Below are 18,773 nucleotides of genomic sequence, written 5' to 3'. Positions count from 1 at the left end.
TCCCTTACGTATCGGAGGAAAGGCTGCCTCTGGGGAAGAAGAATGGGCTTGGAGCCGTAGGAGTGAAGCTCTGTTTCTAGCTCTACCCATAGTCCTAGATTCTCTGAGACCTCAGTTTCTCAACCTGTGAAGTGGGGACATTTGTTTAACTCAGAGGCAGTTGTGGCACTGAAATGAGATAGGTTACAGATATAAACATGAAACCACAAGCACAGGATAGTAACACCATGCTATTAACAGTAATTTGCTGTCAGGAAGGTAGGCATCAGCCAAGCAAAACAGGAAGGAAACGGAGGTGCGGTTGCCTTGCTGGCAACATTGCAGAACCTCGTGTGCCTTGTGCATTTTCCGTGCTGTGCTCCATCCACTCAGGGAGTTTGGTTGCTCCCCCAGCTTCACTTTCCCAGATTGACTTATCTCTGAGTCCTTATGTACAAACCAGAAGATTTAGGAGATGGAGGAGGGTCCTTGGTGAGGCCACGGGGTGCTGAAATAGATGCATGGCGAGCCTGGAGGTCTGGGAGAGGTGGGCCATTTTACGGGTGGCTGAAGGGGGACGAGCAGGATGGAGGGCAGCCCCTGTCTCCTGCCGTCCACTTTTACGGTTCTTAGAGCAATAAAGGCGGAAATACGGTTCTCTGATTAAGCAGCCGCCAGGGCAGAAAAGTCTCTTTAGAGGCGGAGGATGGCTGCATTAAAAGGCTCCCGAATTCCATCATCCCCTCGGGATTCTCTGACTCACTTACCACTGCTGCTAAGGGAGGGAGCGTTACAGTGCTCTGGCCCAGGCAGACCCCACAGTGAGCCGTTCCCCGCGGAGTGTCAGAGGCATGGAAGCAGCTCAGCATGTTCTGCCCTGGGCTCCCTGAGTCTCTGCCTCAGACCCCACGGGGCTGGTCTCCTGCCTAGAGCCTCGTGGAAGGGGTCGTCTCCACGCTGCCCCTCCAGGTCGCCCTTGGGCACCTTCCTGATCGAGACCAAGGCGCGTGGGAGGGCGTGCTACAGTGTGGGGTTCAGAGCACTGGCTTGGAGTGCCACCATCCTCTCCTCCCTGCAGGTGCCACCTTGGGCAGGTCATTGAGTCCAAAGTGGACGGTGATACAGCCTACCCTGTAGGGCTGTTTGAGAGCAGTCGAGACATTGCAAGTAAAGTGCTGGGCACGATCCCTAGTGCGTGATAAATGCTCTCTTCTCTGTGTCGTGCTTTGAGCCGGGGGAGCCCTTTCAGTTCCGGTTTCTCTGTTCCGAGTGACTGGCGCAGTGACTGACACTTGAAGATGTTTGTGCGTGAAAGGACTAAATGTGTAACTCAGCTGCAGTGCAGTAACCGCAGTGTCACACAGAGAACAGCACACAGTATACACACGTGTCACACACGTGAAGCTCTGACAAGCAAGCTGAGGCACAGGGGTGTGAATAGCTGGCCCAGGGAGCGGCAGAACCAGGACTGGAAGGGCACATCCCAGGACCCCTGCCGGCAGGAGCTGGCCCCTGGGCCATGCTGTTGAGGGATGGGGTGCAGAAGGGAGGAGGCCCAGGGCTGCAGCTCACCTACGGGATGTCCTGACTGACCCCAGGTCCATGGGGAGATTTCAGAATACCGGATATACCCAAGGGGCGAGGAGAAGCGGGCCTTGGCTGGGGCCAGACTTGCTGCTTTCGGTTCAGAAAGTTTCCACACTTCACTTTTCCTCTGGGTGCCCAGCTGGAAGCCTCTTCTTGGGTGAAAAGAAAGGATCGGAGCTAGCTCGTCTCCTCTCTGCTGTGAGGCCAGCCGGTCCTCTCCCCCACCGTAGTGTGTGGATCAGCTAACTCTCAAAATAGGTACAGCAGCCTGGCTCTGCCCCTAGCCCAGCCTGGCATGTGTGCTGGCTCCTGGAGGGGTCCTAATTATAGCTGTGGGCCCCCGGTGTAGGGACGGGGCAGGGCCCTGCCGGTCTCTGGCAGGGAGGCGGGAGTGCTCCGCTTAGGTGGAGGTTCCCCCAGGACTAAGGGGCACGGTGGGGGGAGCTGCTGGTCATGAAGCTGCTCACCACGGGGGTGGCCGCCCTGCCTCTGTGTCCTCGGGCGTAGAAGCTGCTGGGCCCGGGGCTGGCCAGAAGGGTGTGACAGCATGGACTTTGGCCCCGGGACAGCTTCCCCGAAAGGTAATGTGGGTCCTCCCTCTTCCCACAGCTCCCCTCCCCTTCCCCCTCACCCCACCCCAGGGCCTGCTCCTGAACTTGGAGGGCGAGGCTGGGTGTGGTGTGACTCAGATGACCGGAGACCATCTGGGTCCCCCAGGGCTTCTGTGCTTGACTTCTTCGGACCCTGCCATTTGCTTTCTCACTACCCGGGGGCTGGGAGGAGCCCCTTCTTTTTATCCCTTTGGTTTTCAAAATGTTGGGGGTGAGAACAAACTATTTGTGCCTGGTGGGTTAGGAGAAGAGGGGGCTGGGGAGGGCTGTGTGGCGGTGGGGGTGGTCAGCAGGAGGAAGAGATCCTGCTGCTGCTTCCTGGTGGCGGGGATTGTTCAGTGGGAAAGGACTGTCAGCAAATGGGTTCTTGGGGACCCTCTGCAGAAATCCTGAAACTCAGGAAGGAGTGCAGCAGACAGTTCGGGTCATGTCGTCACCTGAACTCTAGGTGGCTCTGGCTAAGTGAGTTCTGTCTGGTTACACTGAGGAGCCTCAGAGTCAGATGTTTGCCTGACTCTCCGCAGAGGCTGCAGAGACTCTGGACTGTGGTCCCGAGGGCCTCGAGGAAGTTTTGCCTGCAGTCCAGGGTCTGTCCTGGTTCTGCAGGAAGGCTTCCCCAGGGAGCACGTGGGAGGCGGAGCCCTCAGCCTCAGCCGGCTGTCCTGGCCGCCTGGCCCTGGAGGCCACAGGGGCAGCACTGGCTGATCTGGTTTCCTGTGCTCCCTAGGATCTGCTTCCCTGTGCAGCTGAACCGGCTGCCTCGGGAGACCCTGCTGTGCGCCACCCTCTACGCTCTGCCCGTGCCCCCGCCTGGGAGCTCCTCGGAGGCCAACAAGCAGCGGCGGGTGCCTGAAGCTCTGGGCTGGGTCACTGCTCCGCTCTTCAACTTCAGGCAGTATGTGGCCTTGGCTGGAGGAGGGCCTAGGCAGAGGTGTGACCAAGGAAGCTACTGGGCAGGACTCACGGCCCAGGACTGGTGGGAAGGGGCAGGGAAATGCGTGCTCAGGTAATGCCATCTGGTCTTATCATTGGAAGGACCAGTCCCCCTCTCTAGCTCATGAAGGCGTCCACCCCAGGTGTGGGGAGCTTAGAAAGGCTTCCTGGAGAGAGTGGGATTTTTTTTTAAGGCTTGAAAGAAGGAAAAGTTGGTGGTCTGGGGGGAGAATGAGAGAGAAGAGTTGGGCAGAGAATTCAAGCAGAAAAGGCAGATTTTTGGATGGGGAAGCAAGAGAAAACCATGTCCCTTAGCCACTGGGTTTGTTGGCTCATCCCCTCTTCCATCTCCCTTAGAGTCCTGACCTGTGGCCGGAAGCTTCTGGGCTTATGGCCAGCAACACAGGAAAGTCCCAGTGCCCGCTGGAGTGCACCTAATTTCCATCAGCCAGATAGTGTGATCCTGCAGGTGAGAGCCCAGCCCGTCCCTCCCACCCTCAGACCCCTCCAGAGGCGGCTCCAAGGCTCCCCCCCGGGGTCTGGGCCGGCGGTAGCAGAGCATTCAGAGCTGAGGCGGGGGCCGCCAGGCGCGTGAGGCTGGAGCAGAGTGGGAGGGCCGTCTCTGTGGAGTCCGAGTCCTGTCTCCTGGAGGTCACCTGATTTCAAGGAGCCCGAGGCGGGATTTGAGGCCCTTGCCAAGCAGGGCTCAGCTCCTCAGAGCCCCTTGTGATGAACTCTAATATTAGTAGGCTGAGCCATCCCCTCTTGGTGCCTGTGGGGGGACCCATTCTCTGGACAAGGGAGTAGTCGGTCAGGTCCAAGGTCTAGTTACCACTCTCTGGCTCCACTGTGGTCACGAGATGCTTTGGTTTGGAATATGGAATATCAAAGTGGATGCAGAATGAAACCTCCAAGAGGCAGGCATTTTTATCTGTCGTATTTACTACTCTGTACCCAGGGCCTAATGCTTGGCGTATATTAGGTTTCAATAAGCATTTCTTGAATGGAGGGATGTGGAACTCCCTTTGAGGACGGTCTCCCTGAGCTCTGACGTCCGTTACAGGAGGGTGAGCGTGGCAGCACAGAGGAAGGGGACGCAGCATTGTGGCCTCAGAGTTGGCAGGGCCCTCGCTGCGCGTGTGGTCCCGGCTTCCATCAGGTGGTGCCCGCTAGCCTCGGCCTAATCACACATCTGTTCAGAGCTCTGGCCTGGGACCAGTCTCTTCCTCACTTGACCATTTTTCTTTCTGTCTCTTCATTTCCTTCTCATTTTTTTGCTGGAGGTTATAGCTGGAAGGGACTGTAGTGATCACCAGGTCCAACAAGGTTATTTTGCAGACAAAGAATCTGCGGGGAGGGAGGGAGGGAGGGAGGCAGGAATGCTGGCAGGTAAGAGCGAGCTGGAGCCCCGGGTCGGCGGTAGCCCCACCCAGCTGTGGTTCTCTCTCCTCACTTTCCCGACGTCATCCCACAGATTGACTTTCCCACCTCGGCCTTTGACATCAAGTTCACCAGCCCTGCTGGAGACAAGTTCAGCCCCCGCTATGAGTTTGGCAGCCTCCGGGAGGAAGACCAACATGTGCTTAAGAGCATCGTGCAGAAAGAGTCCCTGTACTGGTGAGGCGCAGGGCATGACCCGCGCGTGACGAGGCCTCCAGTGACTCCTCGGGTTCCAGCTGGCCCCCCAGCGGGTCCCTGTCCTCCCGCTCTGGGGGGCGAGGTGGGCTGGGGTGGGCATTGACTGCCACCTGGGCGGGAAGTCCTGGAAAGAGGGCTCCGCAGCCCCTAGAGCTTTTCCAAAAGCTGGCCTTAGGAGAGCGGAGAGCTCACAGTGAGGATGTTAGATCGGGGAGTGCCCCTCCCCACAGCGGGCACTTGACCCAGGATCAGCTGGCCAGGAGCCCCAGAGCTCTGCCCACCGCAGATGAGCTGTCCGCTGTTTGCTGTCCGCGGGGGCCGCTGGGCTTCCCACCGTGCCCCCACTTGCTGCCCCTGCCACACCCACAGCCTCGGTGTTTCTCTGGCCCTGCCACTTTCCAAAGAGGATCTGCTGTCCAGGCAAGCTGGCTGCTCTCGGGGGTCTGTGAGCCCAAGCTGATCTCCCCTCCTGGGGGCCAGTTCTCTCGGCTGGTTTGGAGGAGCCTGAGGAGCCGTGGGGTCCGGGCGCTCCCTGGCCTGTCCTCTCCTGTTCCTGTCTGGCTCTGGCACGGCCCTGCCTGTGGCAGCTGAGGAAATGAGAGAGCTGGGGCTGCTCTTGCTCGCTCCTGTCCCTTCAGGGCGCCCCCCCACCTCCCGCCCTGCTGACCCCTTACTCATCCGCCCCTCAGCTCCCCCCGCCCCCATTGGACACCTCATCTCAGGCCAGGCCCGTTAGCTGCAGGCGCTCCAGCTGGCCCCCAAGGTCCCCAGAGGCCTCTCAGCTGCCCAAACCCTGGCGTGGGGACCGCTGCCCTCTGGTGGCTCTACTTGGGAGATGCCCTCGGTGATGCCCTCTGCATCCTCAGGAGGGGCAGCCTATCCTGTGCTTGGCCCGGATGTCCCTGAGATTTGGACTCTGGCTCCCAAAGTTCACTTCCCACGTTGCGATCCCTTAGGGATAGCATCTGACTTCCCCATTCTGACTTAAGGGCTCTTTGGTGTAGCCTGGACAGAGGCGTTCACAGCGCCCCTCGGGCACTAGGCGGGAAGTTCGGGACTTTCTCAGTCGTCGCGCGCTGCATTCTCGGAGGCGCAGCGTTCTCTTGGAGGCCAGGCGCGCTGCAGACAGCTGGCCCCGCGCCCTCTCACCGCCCCCCGCCCCTGCCCCCAGGCTCACGGATGCGGACAAAAAGCGCCTGTGGGAGAAGCGGTATTACTGCCACGCGGAGGTGAGCGCTCTGCCGCTGGTGCTTGCCAGCGCGCCCAGCTGGGAGTGGGCCTGCCTCCCCGACACCTATGCTCTGCTGGCGCAGTGGACCCCCATGAGCCACCAGGACGCCCTGGGGCTCCTGCACGCCACGTGAGTCGCGACACCCGCCTTTCCTCACCAAAAGTCCTGCCCGAGCAGTCACGTGGGCGTGGAAATTCAGGGCTTTCCCACTTCTGTTTCTCCACCCCTACCCTTCATGTTATACTATGAACATTTTCCAAACATACAACGAAACTGAAAAGAGTGAACATCCGTATTCCCACCACCTAGATTCTAACCTTTAGCATTTATTACATTTGATTCATTGTATATGTATTTCCATCAATATATCATATTTTTATATGCATTTTGAAGTAAATTGAGACATCCTAACTCCTTCCTAAATTCTTTAGCAAGCATATCATTAACTAGAGCTCAATGTTTATTTACAGTTTTTCCTTTGAGATAAAATATACATATAAATAAATGCCTGAGCCTTATGTGTACATGTGCTGAGATTTGATGTATGCACACACCTGTTTAACCCAAATCTTATTACTTTTTCAAAAGTTCTACTTTTGAAGCCATCGCTTTCTTCTTTCCGCTAGGGACACAGGCTTCCAGTCTCAAACCCCTAGATGGTACCCACTGTTCTTGGCTTATTTTCTACTACTCTTAGTAATTGAAATGTATCTAATCCATGCATTTTGCCTTCAGGACTTTTTGAGGCAATGGATTTGCTAATCTCTGCTAAACTAATTCTGGCTAAGTATACTGGCTTATATATAGTGATCTCTGTTACTCACCAGACAAGTTTCGCATTAAAGGATGGTACCAAGAAGTGATAGCACTTTGACTCTCATGAGAGCTCTTTGATGATGGGAATTTCTGGCAGAGTGGGAATTAAGGAAGAGATCTTTGGGAGTGGGTTTGAGGACTTTGTCTCATTCTCTTTAGCTCATACAGGGAATGAGAGTGACTTCCATGGCCTGAGGCTGACTCTGACGTGGGCTGGGACATTCTCAAGGATTGCAATCCAGAAAAGGTGCTTAGGACTCCTAGTGGCTTTGGCAGATTCTGGAAGTCATTACCTTTTCTCCGCCCGTGCCTCTGAGGCCGCGGTGTGAGGGTGCTTGCTCACTCCTGTGCCTCAGACCCTGGGACTGGATTGTCAGCATTCTGGGCCCTGTCTTGCAGGTTCCCAGACCAGGAGGTGCGTCGCATGGCTGTACAGTGGATCGGCTCCCTCTCTGATGCCGAGCTGCTGGACTACTTGCCCCAGCTCGTGCAGGTGAGTGGGCTGGCCTTCCCTCCCGTTCTGATGGTCCCGCCCCCTGGGACCCCAAGACAGACTGTATTCTACAAGGATATTGGTTGGTATAGAGTACGGACAGTCAACAAAGCCCCCTGTCCCCTGTCTCCCACCCAGGCCTTAAAGTACGAATGCTACCTGGACAGCCCCTTGGTGCGCTTCCTCCTGAAGCGAGCTGTCTCTGACTTGAGAGTGACTCACTACTTCTTCTGGTAAAACTGTGCAGAAAGGGGGGAGGTAGACTTGTCTCCCTCACTTGGGAGCACTTTACTTTCAGCCTGCAGGATGGGGGCTTCCTGGGTGGCGCTAGTGGTAAAGAACCCGCCTGCCAGTGTAGGAGACAAAAGAGGCGCAGGTTCTGTCCCTGGGTTGGGACGATCCCCTGGAGAAGGAAGTGGCAACCCACTCCAGTATTCTTGCTTGGAGAATCCCACAGACGTAGCAGCCTGACAGCCTGTAGTCCGAGGGTTTGCAAAGAGTCAGACACCATTGAAGCGATTTAGCACTGCCAGGTGGGGAGCTGAGCCGTCTGGGTTGCAGTATTTGGGCCAGCACCTTTTCCTCAGGGGGTCTCAGCCCACCCCTATGGTAAGCAGAGTGGGGAATTGTCCCTGGCCCTCCCCTCCACCCTCATGTGGCAGAAATATAAAGGAGAAACCAGATGCATGAGGCCTTTGAGCTCTACTTAAAAACAGCATGGGCAAGCTGAGAGGTGGATGAACACCTCTGTATCAGTTTTACATCCAGAGTGTGTTTTCTGTCCCAAGTTTGGGGTGGGTTTTCCAGGGAGTTGGAGCTGGGTCTGCCCATTCCCCAGCCTCCTTGCCTGTGGTCCCTTGGGTGTTCTGACTGCCTCGCTTCCCTTTGCCGGATAGGTTGCTGAAGGACGGCCTCAAAGACTCTCAGTTCAGCATCCGCTACCAGTACCTGCTGGCCGCCTTGTTGTGTTGCTGTGGCAAGGGGCTGAGAGAGGAGTTTAACCGCCAGTGCTGGCTTGTTAATACCCTGGCCAAACTGGCCCAGCAGGTCCGGGAGGCTGCCCCGTCTGCACGGCAGGTGAGCAGGGCGAGGCTGCCTCTGCCCCATTCCGGTTCTGGGCCTCTGCAGCCAGTTGTAACTTCTCAGGCCTCCTGACCAGCAGGATGGCACTTGACCATCGCTGGTGAGGGGCTGAAAGGAGGTGATTCTCTAATCTACAGGCTACAAACCATGGGTGTGTTTTCTTTGGCTTGCTAAGTATTAAAATGTTTATTTAACTGTTTGCCTTCAAGGCTGAGCCAAGTTGTATCAGTGGTTCACCGCGTAAGAGCACCCAGCCAGAGGGGCCAAGTGGGGGCGAAAACCCAGTCATCCTTTGTTCACTGTGCAGTGAGCCCCATTTCAGGACCACCAGAAGGGACACCTTTATGTTTGTACAACGGGCCTGTATGGGCCAATATTAGGGACCCTGGTTGCTAACCTTTAAAAATTGGGAGATGATAAGTCTAGATTATTGGCTTTCTCTGGCCACGGCCCAAGTGGCAGCTCCTGCTTGGCCTGCGGCCCCCCTCGCGTTCACTGCGGCCCCGTGAGCCATTCTGCCATCCGTTCCGTCTCTGCAGGTGTTTGGGCTGTGGCCTGGCGCTGGCCCGGGCAGGGGTGTGGGGGTGGTTTTCCTTCATCGTGGTCTGCAGGAGGCTGTCCACACCTCTCCGGTGATTATTTCCATACCAGCCACTACTGGGCACCCGGCCGGGGAGGGGCCTGGCTCCGGTGGAGCCCCCGGCGCTCACCCCACCCGCTCCCCCACAGGGCATCCTCCGTGCCGGCCTGGAGGAGGTGGAGCAGTTCTTCGCCCTCAACGGCTCCTGCCGCCTTCCCCTCAGCCCCAGCCTGCTGGTTAAGGGCGTTGTGCCCAGGGTGAGTGACTGGCAGGTGTGGGGCTCTGGGAGTGGGGAGGGCTCATGGAAGCAGGGCCCTCACTGACCTGCTTACTGAGAGAGACGAGAAAGAGGGGCTCATGTGGAGCCTCTTCCCAGCCCTGACACGTGTGGTCTTTCACCTGACAGCTGTGTGGTGTGGGTGAGCGTGTGATGTGGGTGTGTGGTGTATGGTGTGGGTATGTGGTGTATGGTAGGGGTATATGGTGTATGGTAGGGGTAAGTGTGTGGTGTGGGTGTGTAGTGTGAGTATGTGGGTAAATGTGTGGTGTGGTGTGGGTAAGTGTGTGGTGTGTGGTGTGCGTGAATGATGTGTGGTGTGGGGCTGTGGTGTGGGTGTGTGGTGTGTGCTGTGGTATGGGTGTGTAGTGTGTGATGTGGGTAATGTGTGGGTTGTGGTGTGGGTAAGTGTGTGGTGTGGGTGAGTGTGTGGTGTGTGGTATGGGTGAGTGTGTGGTGTGTGGTCTGGGTGTGTGGTGTGGGTTTGTGGTGTGTGGTGTGGTGTGGATAAGTGTGTGGTGTGGGTGTGTGGTGGGGGTGTGTGGTGTGGGTAAGTGTGTAGGTGAGTGGTGTGGGTATGTGGTGTGTGATGTGGATGTGTGGGTATGTGGTGTGGAGGTGTGGGTGTGTTGTGTGTGGTGTGGTCTGGGTGTGTGGTGTGTGGGTGTGTGGTCTGGTTGTGTGGTGTGTGTTGTGGCTGTGTGGTCTGGGTGTGTGGTGTGGGTGTGGTGTGGGTGTGGGTGTGGTGTGTGGGTGGGTGTGGGGTGTGTGGTGTGGGTGAGTGTGTGGTGTGTGGTTGAGTGTGTGGTGTGGGTAAGTATGTGGTGTGTAGTGTGTGGTGGGGGTGTGTGATGTGTGGTGGGGGTGAGTGTGTTGTGGGTAATTGTGTGTGGGGGTGAGTGTGTGGTGTGGGTGTGTGGTTTGGGTGAGTGTGTGTGGTGTGGTGTGGGTGTGTGATGTGTGGTGGGGGTGAGTGTGTGGTGTGGGTAATTGTGTGTGGAGGTGAGTGTGTGGTGGGTTGAGTGGTGTGGGTGTGGGTATGTGGTGTGGGTAAGTGTGTGGTGTGGGTGTGGTGTGGGTGAGTGTGTGGTGTGTAGTGTGTGGTGTGGGTGTGTGATGTGTGGTGGGGGTAAGTGTGTGGTGTGGGTAGGTGTGTGGTGTGGGTGAGTGTGTGGTGTGGGTGAGTGTGTGGTATGCGTGTGTGTGTGTGGTGAGGTGAGTGTGTGGTGTGGGTGTGGGTATGTGGTGTGGGTGAGTGTGTGGTGACTGGTGCGGGTAGGTGTGTGGTGTGGGTGTGTGTGTGTGGTGTGTAGTGTGTGGTGTGCATGCATGGTGTGTGGCGGGGGTGTGTGGTGGGGTGAGTGTGTGGTGTGCGTGTGTGGTGTGTGTGTGTAGTGTGTGGCGGGGGTGTGTGGTGTGGGTGAGTGTGTGGTGTGTGGTGTGCATGTGTGGTGTGTGGTGTGGGTGAGTGTGTGGTATGTGGTGTGTGTGTGTAGTGTGTGGTGTGTGTGTGTGGTGTGTGGTGGGGTGAGTGTGTGGTGGGGTGAGTGTGTGGTGTGGGTGTGTGTGTGTGGTGTGTGGCGGGGGTGTGTGGCGGGGGTGTGTGGTGGGGTGAGTGTGTGGTGTGGGTGTGTGTGTGTGGTGTGTGGTGGGGTGAGTGTGTGGTGGGGTGAGTGTGTGGTGGGGTGAGTGTGTGGTGTGTGCTGTGCGTGTGTGGTGTGTGGCCGGGGTGTGTGGTGGGGTGAGTGTGTGGTGGGGTGAGTGTGTGGTGTGGGTGTGTGTGTGTAGTGTGTGGCGGGGGTGTGTGGTGGGGTGAGTGTGTGGTGGGGTGAGTGTGTGGTGTGGGTGTGCGTGTGTGGTGTGTGGCCGGGGTGTGTGGTGGGGTGAGTGTGTGTGGGGTGAGTGTGCTGGGTCGGGCTCTGTCCTGGTGGTGCCGAGGCTGAAGGGCAGCTGGCGCCCGTCGTCTGCCAAGCACTCCCCTGTGCCGGCCGTGCTCTCGGTGCTCCCCTTTGGCCTCACGTCTCCTCCTCCCCGCTCTCCTGAAGTGAGTGCTGTGAGCCCCGCTTTAGGGGCGAGTGTAGATGGGACGCCTGATTGCCAGCAGTCACACAGCAGAGCAGCGGAGTGAACAGAGTGAACGGAAGGGCCAGGAGGTCAGGCGCAGAGCTGAAGCTCTAACACGCTAGACCGGGGCGAGGGCGACGGGAGGGCAGAGGAGGGTGGGCCGCAGGGGCTGGGAAACGGTGGGCCGCCATTTTCCCGCCTGGGCCTGGGCCGCCCTGACCCTCACCGCTACCCTCTCGACGGCGGCAGGACTGTTCCTACTTCAACTCCAACGCCGTTCCCCTCAAGCTCTCCTTCCAAAACGTAGACCCGCTGGGCGAGAACATCCGTGTCATCTTCAAGGTGAGGACCCCTCTCGAGCCTGGTGGGGTGTAGGCCGTAGAGAGGAGAGGAGGGAGTCCACGGGCAGAAACAGCCTCAGGGCCCTTCTCATCCTGCTGACCACACTCACGCTGCCGCTAGAGTGCGTGAAAGACTGTTGGGTGAAAAGGAAACAGATCGACTGTGTGTGGGCCCAGAGAAAACCAGGAACAGTGTTGGAATGTACAGGGAGGTAGCTGACCACCTGTGTCAGAAGTGCTTTCTAGAAGGCCAGCAATGAAGCGGATAAGGTGCTAACCTGCTTGTCCCTGGGGTTTTCAGGCTGAATCACTGTGACAGGCATGCTGAGCGGGAGATTCATGTATCAGGTGCAGGTTGGACTTCGATGAATCTTGAGGTTCCTCTCACTGGGCCGTCCCTGATTCTGAGGAATAAATATAGGCTCAGAGCATACAGTCCAGGGGGGAGTGAAAGGCATGAGCGTGGCTTAGTCACATACACGTGCTGCATGTAAGCTCCACCAAGGTGTGAACACTTGACTTGGATGGTTAGGAGGGCTGCGTGAAGGAGGGGACCCAGACTTGGCTTCAGATGGGGGTATGGGGTTGGGGAAAGGCCACAGTAGTGCAGGGATAAAGGGTGGCTGTTGGCCCCTCTCTGGCGTCTGACCTGGTGGGAGCTGGGTGAGCAGGTCCAGGGCTGAGGCGGAGAGCCGGGCAGTGCCGGCCACGGCTGCCCTCCCAGAGGGAGCTGGGGCCTGTGTGAGCTGGGGAGGTGAGCGAGGTGCTTCTGGTCCCCGTCTTCCCTCCTCCAGTGTGGGGACGACCTTCGCCAGGACATGCTGACCCTGCAGATGATTCGCATCATGAGCAAGATCTGGGTCCAGGAGGGCCTGGACATGCGCATGGTCATCTTCCGCTGCTTCTCCACCGGCCGCGGGAGAGGTCAGTCAGGGCGGGGTGGGCTGATGGCTGGGCTGCCGCCGAGGGGGCGTCCTTGCTGAATGCCCTTCTGCCGTTCCTTAACAGGAACTCTGTGCTTCTCCAGGAAAATGGAAAGGGCGGGGTTATGCCGTGAACTTTGTGCTTCTCCAGGAAAATGGAAAGGGTGGGGTTATGCTGGTAGAACCTATGGAACAGCATAGAAACGAAGGCAGGGAGAGAGACTCATGAGATAAAGCAGACTTGGAGGCACGGCAGCCATGTACGCTGGGTAGACTTTGGATTCTGATCCTAACAGACCCAACTGTGGGAAGATATTTTTTGAGACAGTTGTGGGAAATCTGTGTATAGGTTGGGCTAGATCAGATCAGATGAAAGAATGACTGCTAAATTTTTAGAGTTAATGCCATAATTATGTCCTTGTTAGTCATACTTGGAATACTTATGAGTGAAATGACATGTATGGGATTTACTTAAAAATACTCCAGATGGGATTGAGGCAGGAGGAGGCTGGAGGAGAGAAGAGGGAAGCAGGGCTGGGTAACTGAAATAGATGAAACAGAATTAGCAAAGTGTTGATAATTTTTGAAACTGGATGATGGTGATGTGTGAGTTCATGATACCTTTCTTTACTCTTAACATGTATTTGGAAATCCCATGATAAAAATTAAAACAGTAAAAGATGATGGCTGTGAGCTGAGGACACCACAGAGTCACAGTGTGGAATATGAAAGCAGGGCCGTATCTTTCCCCTTAGTGTATATGTATATTTTAATTCAGCTATAACTGCTGCATAGTACTGTGCCGCACGTATACGTATCCCCCCTGCCTCAGTCTTGCCTCCCCCGGCCCCTCATTCTGCCTTCTAGGTCGGCCCAGGGCGCTGAGCTGAGCTCCTGGTGCTATCCAGCAGCTCCCACCGGCTCTCTGCTCTACGCAGAGCGGTGTGCATGTCTGTCCCAGTCCCCAGGTCGTCCCCTGCTGCCTCCATTCTCTGTGTCTGTGTGTGTTTCTGCCCTGCAAACAGGCTCATCTGTGCCATTTTTCTAGATTCCACAAATACGCCTTATTATACAGTATCTATTTTTCTCTTTCTGGTTTACTTCATTCGGTATGGCAGGCTCTAGGTCCATCCACTTCTCTACAAATGACCCAATTTCATTCCTTTTTATGGCTGAGCAGCTTTCCGTTGTGTATCCGTACCACATCTGCTTTACCCATTCATCTGTTAATGGACATTTAGGTTGTGTCCATGTCCTGATTATTGTAAATAGTGCTGTGATGAACATTGGGATACATGTGTCGTCTTGAATTAAGATTTTCTCCGGTCATATGCCCAGTAGTGGGTTTACTGGGTCATATGGAACCTCCATACTGTTTTCCGTAGTGGTTGTGTCCATTGACCTTCCCACCCACAGTGTAGGAGGATTCCCTTTTTTATACACTCTCCAGCCTTGATTGATCGTAGATTTTTTGTCTTTGACCAGTGTGAGGTGAGACCTCATTCTAGTTTTAATCCACGATTCTCTAATAACTAGTGACACTGAGCATGTTTTCATGTACCTCTAGGCCATCTCTATGTCTTCTTTGGAGAAATACCTATTTAGGTCTTCTGCCCGTTTTTCGATTGGGTTGTTTGTCTTTTTGATATTGAGCTGTATGAGCCATTGGAGTATTTTGGAGATAAATCCCTTGTGAGTTGCTTTGTTTGCAAATATTTTCTCCCATTCTGAGGGTTGTCTTTTCATCTCATTTATAGTTTTCTTTGCAGTGCAAAAACTTGTAAGTTTAGTTAGAGCCCATTTATTTCTTCCTGTGTTTAGTTTCATGACTCTAGGAAGTGGGTCAAAAAAGATCTTGCTGTGATTTATGTCAAAGAGTGTTCTTCCTGTGTTTTTCTCTAAGCATTTTGTCCAGTCTTTCATTTCGGTCTTTAATTCATTTTGAGTTTATTTTTGTGTATGGTCTTCAGTGCTCTAATTTCATTCTTTACCATGTAACTGTCTAGTTTTCCCAGTGCCAGTTATTGAAAGAAACTGTCTTTTCACCATTGTATATTCTTGCCTTCTTTGTCATACATTAGGTGGCCATAGGTGTGTGGGTTTAATCTCTGGGCTTCCTTTTCCGATCCATTGAACCACATTTCTATTTTTGTTCCTGTGCCATACTGTCCTAATTATTGTAGCTTAGTCTGAAGTCAGGGAACCCGATTCCCCCAGCTCCATTTTTCTTTCTCAAGATTGCTTTGGCTGTTTGGGGTCTTTTGTGTATCCATACAAATTGTAAAACTTTTTGTTCTAATTCTGTGAAAAATGCTGTTGGTAATTTGATAGTGATAGCATTGATTCTGTAGATTGCTTTCGGGTAGTAAAGTCATTTTCACAATATTGATTCTTCTAATCCAAGAACAGGGTGTATCTCTCCATCTGTTTCTTACAGTTTCATCAGTATCTTACAGTTTTCTTAGTACAGGTGTTTTGCCTCCTTGCGTAGGTTTGAAGGTACAGGTGAAGGTGCAGCCGCTCAGTCGTGTCCGACTCTTTGCGACCCCGTGGACTGTAGCCTGCCAGGCTCCTCTGTCCAGGGGATTCTCCAGGCAAGAATACTGGAGTGGGTTGCCATTTCCTGTTCTTTTGTTGCAGTGATAGATGGGATTATTTCCTCAACTTCTCTTTCTGATCTTTTGTTGTTGGTGTTTAGGAATGCAGGGTCTTTCTGGGCATTACTTCTGTGGCCTGCGGGTTTACCAGATCCATTGATGAGCTCTAGAAGTTTTCTGGTGGCATCTTTAGAATTTTCTATGGACAGTATCATGTCGTTTGCAAACAGTGACAGTTTTACTTCTTTTTCAATTTGGATTCCTTTTGTTTCTTTTTCTGCTCTGATTGCCATGGCTAGGACTTCCAAAACTGTGTTGCAAGTGTGGGCAACAATAGCGGCAAGAGTGGACACCTTGTCTTATTCCTGATCTCGGGAAATGCTTTCCGTTTTCTGCCATTGAGAATGATGTTTGCTGTGGGCTTGTCATATATGGCCTTTATTATGTTGAGGTAGGTTCTCTCTATGCCCACTTTCTGGAGAGTTTTTATCATAAATCAGTGTTGAATTTTGTCAAAAGCTTTTTCTGCATCTATTAAGATGATCATATGGTTTTTCTTCTTTGTTAATATAGTGTAACACATTGATTGGTTTACATATATCGAAGAATCCTTGCATCCCTGAGATAAAAATCCCACTTGATCATGGCATGTGATCCTTTTAACATGTTGTTGGATTCTGTTTGCTAGTATTTTGTTGAGGATTTTTGCATCAGTGTTCATCATTGATTCTGGCTGGTAATTTTCTTTTTTGTGATATCTCTGTCTGATTTTGGTATCAGCGTGATGACGGCCTTGTAGAATGAGCTTGGTGGTGTTCCTTTCTCTACAGTTCTTTGCAAGAGTTTGAGAAGGATGGGTATTAGCTCTTCTCTAAATGTTTGATAGAATTCGCCTGTGAAGCCATCTGGTCATGGGCTTTTGTTAAAAGATTTTGAATTGCAGTTTCTGTTTCATTACTTGTGATTGCTCTGTTTGTATTTTCTATTTCTTCCTCATTCAGTCTTGGAAGGTTGTACCTTTCTAAGAATTTGTTCACTTCTTCCATGTTGTTCATTTTGTTGGCATGTAGTTGCTTGTAGTAGTTACTTATGCCTTGCTGTATTTCTGTGGTGTCAGTTGTAATTTTTCCTTTTTCATTTCTAATTTTCTTGATTTGAATCCTCTCACTGTTTTCCTTGATGAGTCTGGCTAAAGATTTATCCATTTTGCTTGTCTTCTCAAAGAACGAGCCTTTCATTTCATTGATTTGCTATTGTTTTCTTCATTTCTCTTTTATCTCTGCCCTGATTTTTATGATTTCCTTCTTTCTACTAACTTTGGGTTTTGTTTGTCCTTTCTCTAGTTGCTTTAGGTATAAGGTTGATCTTCCCCCTTATTATCAAACTTTGTCCAAATGTCCGAGGGCTTAATTTATAGGGACACATCCAGCAAAGCCCCTGTAGTCCTCTCCTGACAGATGTCTTTTCTCTGCTCTGGAGAGTGACTTGGTGTCTCCGCTCACAGGGATGGTGGAGATGATCCCCAACTCTGAGACCCTGCGCAAGATCCAGGTGGAGCATGGGGTGACTGGTTCCTTTAAGGACCGGCCGCTCGCTGACTGGCTGCAGAAGCACAACCCTGGGGAGGATGCGTATGAGAAGGTAGGACTGGAGAGGGGGGTGAGGCTGGGGTGGGGTGCGCGTGGCCTGGTGCCCTGCCGGGTTCCCCCAAGGCCTGCGTGTGCACAGCGAAGGCGGCTCAGCTGTGCTGGGAGGGAAGAAACACTCGGTGGACTGGTGCCTCCCAGTGAGGGGGTCACATGCCTGATGTCAGCTGCCCGAGCGCATCCTCTGGTATCCAGCTGGGAGGCCTTCCCTGGCTCCTCTGGCAGACTGGGTTTGGAGGAAGGGGTGCCGTGTCAGCCATGGGTCCTGTCCACGTCCTCCTGTGCCTTCGGAGGAGTCCAGTGGTGCTTTGCAGAATAAGAGTTGGAAGAAACTTAAGAGATCATTGTATCCACCTCCTCCTTTTAATTAATGTATTTTTTTAATTGAAGGATAATTGCTTTACAGAATTTTGTTGTTTTCTGCCAAACATCAACATGAATCAGCCACAGGTATACATATGTCCCCTCCCTCTTGAACCTCCCTCCCATCTCCCCATCCCACCCCTCTAGGTCATTACAGAGCCTCTGTTTGAGTTCCCCGAGTCATACAGCAAATTACCATTGGCTATCTATTTTATCCAACTCCTCTTTTTCTTAGATGTGAATTAAGGTTCATTCAGTTGTTCCCGGTTATGGAGTTGGTCTGTGGTGTGCAGGGTTGAGGGTAGATAATGACACCAAGATGATGGAAAAGGCAGTTGACTTTCCTCAGGAGGGGCTTTCCTGGGTGGTAGGGCTCGGTGACCTGCCTAGTTTTGTGGCTGGTCCACAGCCTCACGGCTCTTGCCTCTGGGTTAATCATGTTTAAGGGAGAGAGAGTAAATCATAATCACCACGCTCGTAAGAGAATGACCTTAAACCAGAATGCGAGTTTATGGGGATCTATATATACTGACTTTTCTTGACCAGTGCCTTTTATCCCTCAGGGAGAACCTACATGGGCAGCCAAATTATAATCAGAATGTTGTGGAGTGAACATGTAATTAGATGGTCTTCCAAGGCCGTGAGTGTTTGCGTTCCGCAGGGTTTAATTCCTGGCCTGCTGAGCTCTTTGTGCTCTTCTTGGGCCAGTTCATCATCTGTTACTTTACCCCCCTTGCTGATGACTTCCAGAACCACTCCCTCTTTCCTCTTACTGCCCGATTGCTGGGCCTCTGCTTGTGTTGACCTGTGCGTCAAACTCAATACCGCCCGATTGCTGGGCCTCTGCTTGTGTTGACCTGTGCGTCAAACTCAAGTTAAAACTGAGCTTTCTGACTCTCTTTGTCCTCTTGAAACCTGGTTTTTGTGAGTTTCCTGAGTGATAAGGCTCTCTGTGTGGTCTCCCAAGACAGAGCCGTGAGTCCTCTGCTCTCTATTTTACTTCGTTCAGCTTTTCGCTGTGCTGGGCCTCCATCGCTGTGCGTGGCTCCTCTTTGCAGGGGCTTCTCTGGCTGCAGAGCCAGGCTCTAGGGCACGTGGTCTCAAGCAGCTGTAACAGGCGGGCTCGAGCGCAGCCTCAGGAGTTGTGGCACTTGGGCTTAGTTGCCCTGTGGCATGTGGAATCTTCCCAGATGAGGCATCGAATCTGTGTCCCCTGCATTGACAGGTGGATTCTTAACCTTAACCATTGGACCACCAGGGAGGTCTGAGGCATAAGTCTTCCTGATGCCTCCACTCTGCTTCACTGAGCCCTGATGATTCTGTTCCCCAGGGGCCTCTTGACTCTGTCTTATTTCTTCTCATGACTTCTTTCAGCCGGTTTCTGTCTGCCCCCTGAACCGCTGGAATGCCTCTCCTCGTCCCATTCATTCTCTGCTTGATTTCTGAGGCTTTCAAAATAAAGTGCAAACTGCTAATATCACTCCTTTGCTCTCTGTCCTTCAAGGACTGCTTGTGTCCTAAGAGATGAGCTTATCGTCCACGACACTGCTGCAAAGCCTCCTGTAACCCAGCCCCGCTGACCCCTGTGGTCTCCTCCTCTGCGCCTCCCCG

General features: G+C 53.5%; 1 protein-coding gene across 1 annotated transcript in view; it reads left to right on the top strand.

Annotated features, from left to right (window-relative positions):
- PIK3C2B (phosphatidylinositol-4-phosphate 3-kinase catalytic subunit type 2 beta) overlaps positions 1-18,773 on the top strand; it is a 71,947-nt gene that overhangs the window by 37,602 nt on the left and 15,572 nt on the right. The window contains exons 14-24 of the mRNA XM_018060016.1: positions 2,905-3,072; positions 3,468-3,579; positions 4,585-4,727; positions 5,920-6,108; positions 7,195-7,288; positions 7,427-7,521; positions 8,185-8,365; positions 9,101-9,208; positions 11,542-11,634; positions 12,428-12,557; positions 16,658-16,794. Of these exons, the coding sequence (XP_017915505.1) occupies positions 2,905-3,072; positions 3,468-3,579; positions 4,585-4,727; positions 5,920-6,108; positions 7,195-7,288; positions 7,427-7,521; positions 8,185-8,365; positions 9,101-9,208; positions 11,542-11,634; positions 12,428-12,557; positions 16,658-16,794 (1,450 nt within the window). The remainder of the gene's footprint in view (positions 1-2,904; positions 3,073-3,467; positions 3,580-4,584; positions 4,728-5,919; positions 6,109-7,194; positions 7,289-7,426; positions 7,522-8,184; positions 8,366-9,100; positions 9,209-11,541; positions 11,635-12,427; positions 12,558-16,657; positions 16,795-18,773) is intronic.

This window comes from Capra hircus, chromosome 16 (genome assembly GCF_001704415.2).
Source record: "Capra hircus breed San Clemente chromosome 16, ASM170441v1, whole genome shotgun sequence".
Classification (NCBI taxonomy): Eukaryota; Metazoa; Chordata; class Mammalia; order Artiodactyla; family Bovidae; genus Capra; species Capra hircus.
This window is presented reverse-complemented; position numbering and strand designations above follow the sequence as displayed.